General features: G+C 37.9%; 1 protein-coding gene across 1 annotated transcript; it reads left to right on the forward strand.

Moving 5' to 3' along the window:
* Positions 1-457: 457 nt before the first annotated feature.
* Positions 458-1,925, forward strand: LOC129570872 (uncharacterized; the record flags this gene model as incomplete). Its single annotated transcript, XM_055450595.1, has 3 exons — positions 458-1,172; positions 1,261-1,392; positions 1,455-1,925. Coding segments are annotated over exons 1-3 (721 nt in total), but the record flags the coding sequence as incomplete, so codon positions are not given.
* Between the last annotated feature and the right edge of the window lie 125 nt (positions 1,926-2,050).

Here is a 2,050-nt window from a genome sequence, read left to right on the forward strand (position 1 = left end):
AAAGAAGCCACATCAAGAATATATCTATATTCCTTCACAAATGCGCCAACTGAGAGTGGCAAATTGACTAGTCTGTGCACTAACGAATGAAACGCAGCATGTTTGTGTTGAATTGGACAAAATGAGTCGCTTGTAATGACTCTCTTTGTCGATGTCGGCTTATGAAACACACCAACATCAATTTTATTTTGCCGATTTGCGTTTGCCAAACATGTAGTAGAGAGTGAGCACGGAAGCGATGAAAGTGACCATAGCATCGAACTGATTAAGAATGTCAATAGACAGAGCAGGCTCGATGCGTATGAGAGTTATTACATCGAGAGAGAGACAGCACCATTGAATGCGGAAAGCGGGAACATACAGTCCTGCTTATTTGCATTGATTTGATGCGGCGAATATTTTGTTGTTGCTGAGTCAGCTGTTTTTGCGGTGTGTTGTTTTTTTCAGTGCCGTAACCAGACTCAAATTGCAGAGCATGCTGCGCATCCGAATTCATATTTTTGCTCTGGTGTGCAATAATAATACATGCTATATGCCACATTAAAATCCAAAGGTGATTTCTATGTTTTTGTCAAGTTTGTTCGGTTTATCGTTGAGTCACACCATGTTTACATATTGCATTCTCCGGCTCCAGTCTGAGCAGACTATGAGTCAATGTTTTCGCTTGTGTTTTGAATATTTGTGACAAAACAGGCACATGTATGTTCTTTCTACTTTATTCGCGACAACGTTCTGTTTGTGTAGTAACACAAATAATAATCAGTAGCGAATGTTTATATAAACATAAATTGATTTGCAATTTGCGGAGAAATATTTTTCTGCCAAATAATCATATTTCACTCTAAAGAACAATTAAAAGCAAATTCATGACAGCACTGCAAATGGATCTGTATTGGTTGCGGCAATCGATGCGACCAAATTAAACGAAGCGTCGTTTGAATGACATAACTTGATTAAATGCAAAGTACAGTTAAGTGCAGTCAGTTCACTAGCAGCATTCGATCAATATACACAAATCCCAAATTCATGTGAATAGTCATTTAACTCAAAAAAAATGAGCAGAAGAAGAGATGAGGAGGCAAGTGATTCTAATTTGCCGCCGGGGAAATTTCCAAAGAACAAATCAATGGCTCAACAGAAAAGTCTGGATAGTTTTTTTACCCGACCAAACCGTATGTTGTTTATTTTGAAGCCGACAATCGTGCAACGCTGAAATTTCTTTGGAATTTATGGGAAATAAAACACACATTTTTATTGTAGAGCCCACTTCCACGTTAGGCGCAAGTTCAAGTTCATTAGTCGAAACATCAGCTACTACAGTATCGAAGGATGATATGAATGTATCGGTGAATGTATCAGAAGCGTCGAAAGTTGATTTGAACCCCATTGAAGGTATTATTTTAATGAAATGAAATTGTTTCATACCGAATTTTGTGTGCATTAATTCATTGTAGAAAAAACAACAAACACGGCGCCTGATGACATAACACCAATCGGACAAGAAATGAAATTGAATGAACAAATCCAAAAGTTGAAAACAGTGAAATTTCCAAAGACTGCCACTGAAAAAGATAAACGCTCCTTTCAATTGCAATGGATTAACAGATATAATTGGATTGAATACTCGATAAGCCGTGATGCTATATTTTGCTTCATTTGTCGACAATTTGGTGAGCATTCACAAGAGCAAACATTCACAACGATCGGTTTTAATAAATGGAGAACAGCTCTATCCGATGGCAAAGGTCTTGTTAGACACAATGCATCGGCCGGTCACATGACAGCAACTGCACGATATGCTGAAAAGTTGATACGCACAGAAATGGGCAAATCGGTTTCGGAACTTTTGAATCCCTCGGTTTTAGAAAAACGTCACTATTACGTTAGATCGATTGTTGAGATAATTGTATTCTTAGTTTCAAACCGTTTGGCGTTACGAGCTAGGGGGATTTAACTACGTGAAAACTTGTAAAAAAATGATATAAACGCGCACGAAATTGTTTCATTCACCAGAGAACTTGCATGATTCCACTCAGTTGACAAGTTCCGT

This window comes from Sitodiplosis mosellana, unplaced genomic scaffold, assembly GCF_009176505.1.
Source record: "Sitodiplosis mosellana isolate CC-2019 unplaced genomic scaffold, AAFC_SMos_1.0 Smas_scaffold_490, whole genome shotgun sequence".
NCBI lineage: Eukaryota > Metazoa > Arthropoda > Insecta > Diptera > Cecidomyiidae > Sitodiplosis > Sitodiplosis mosellana.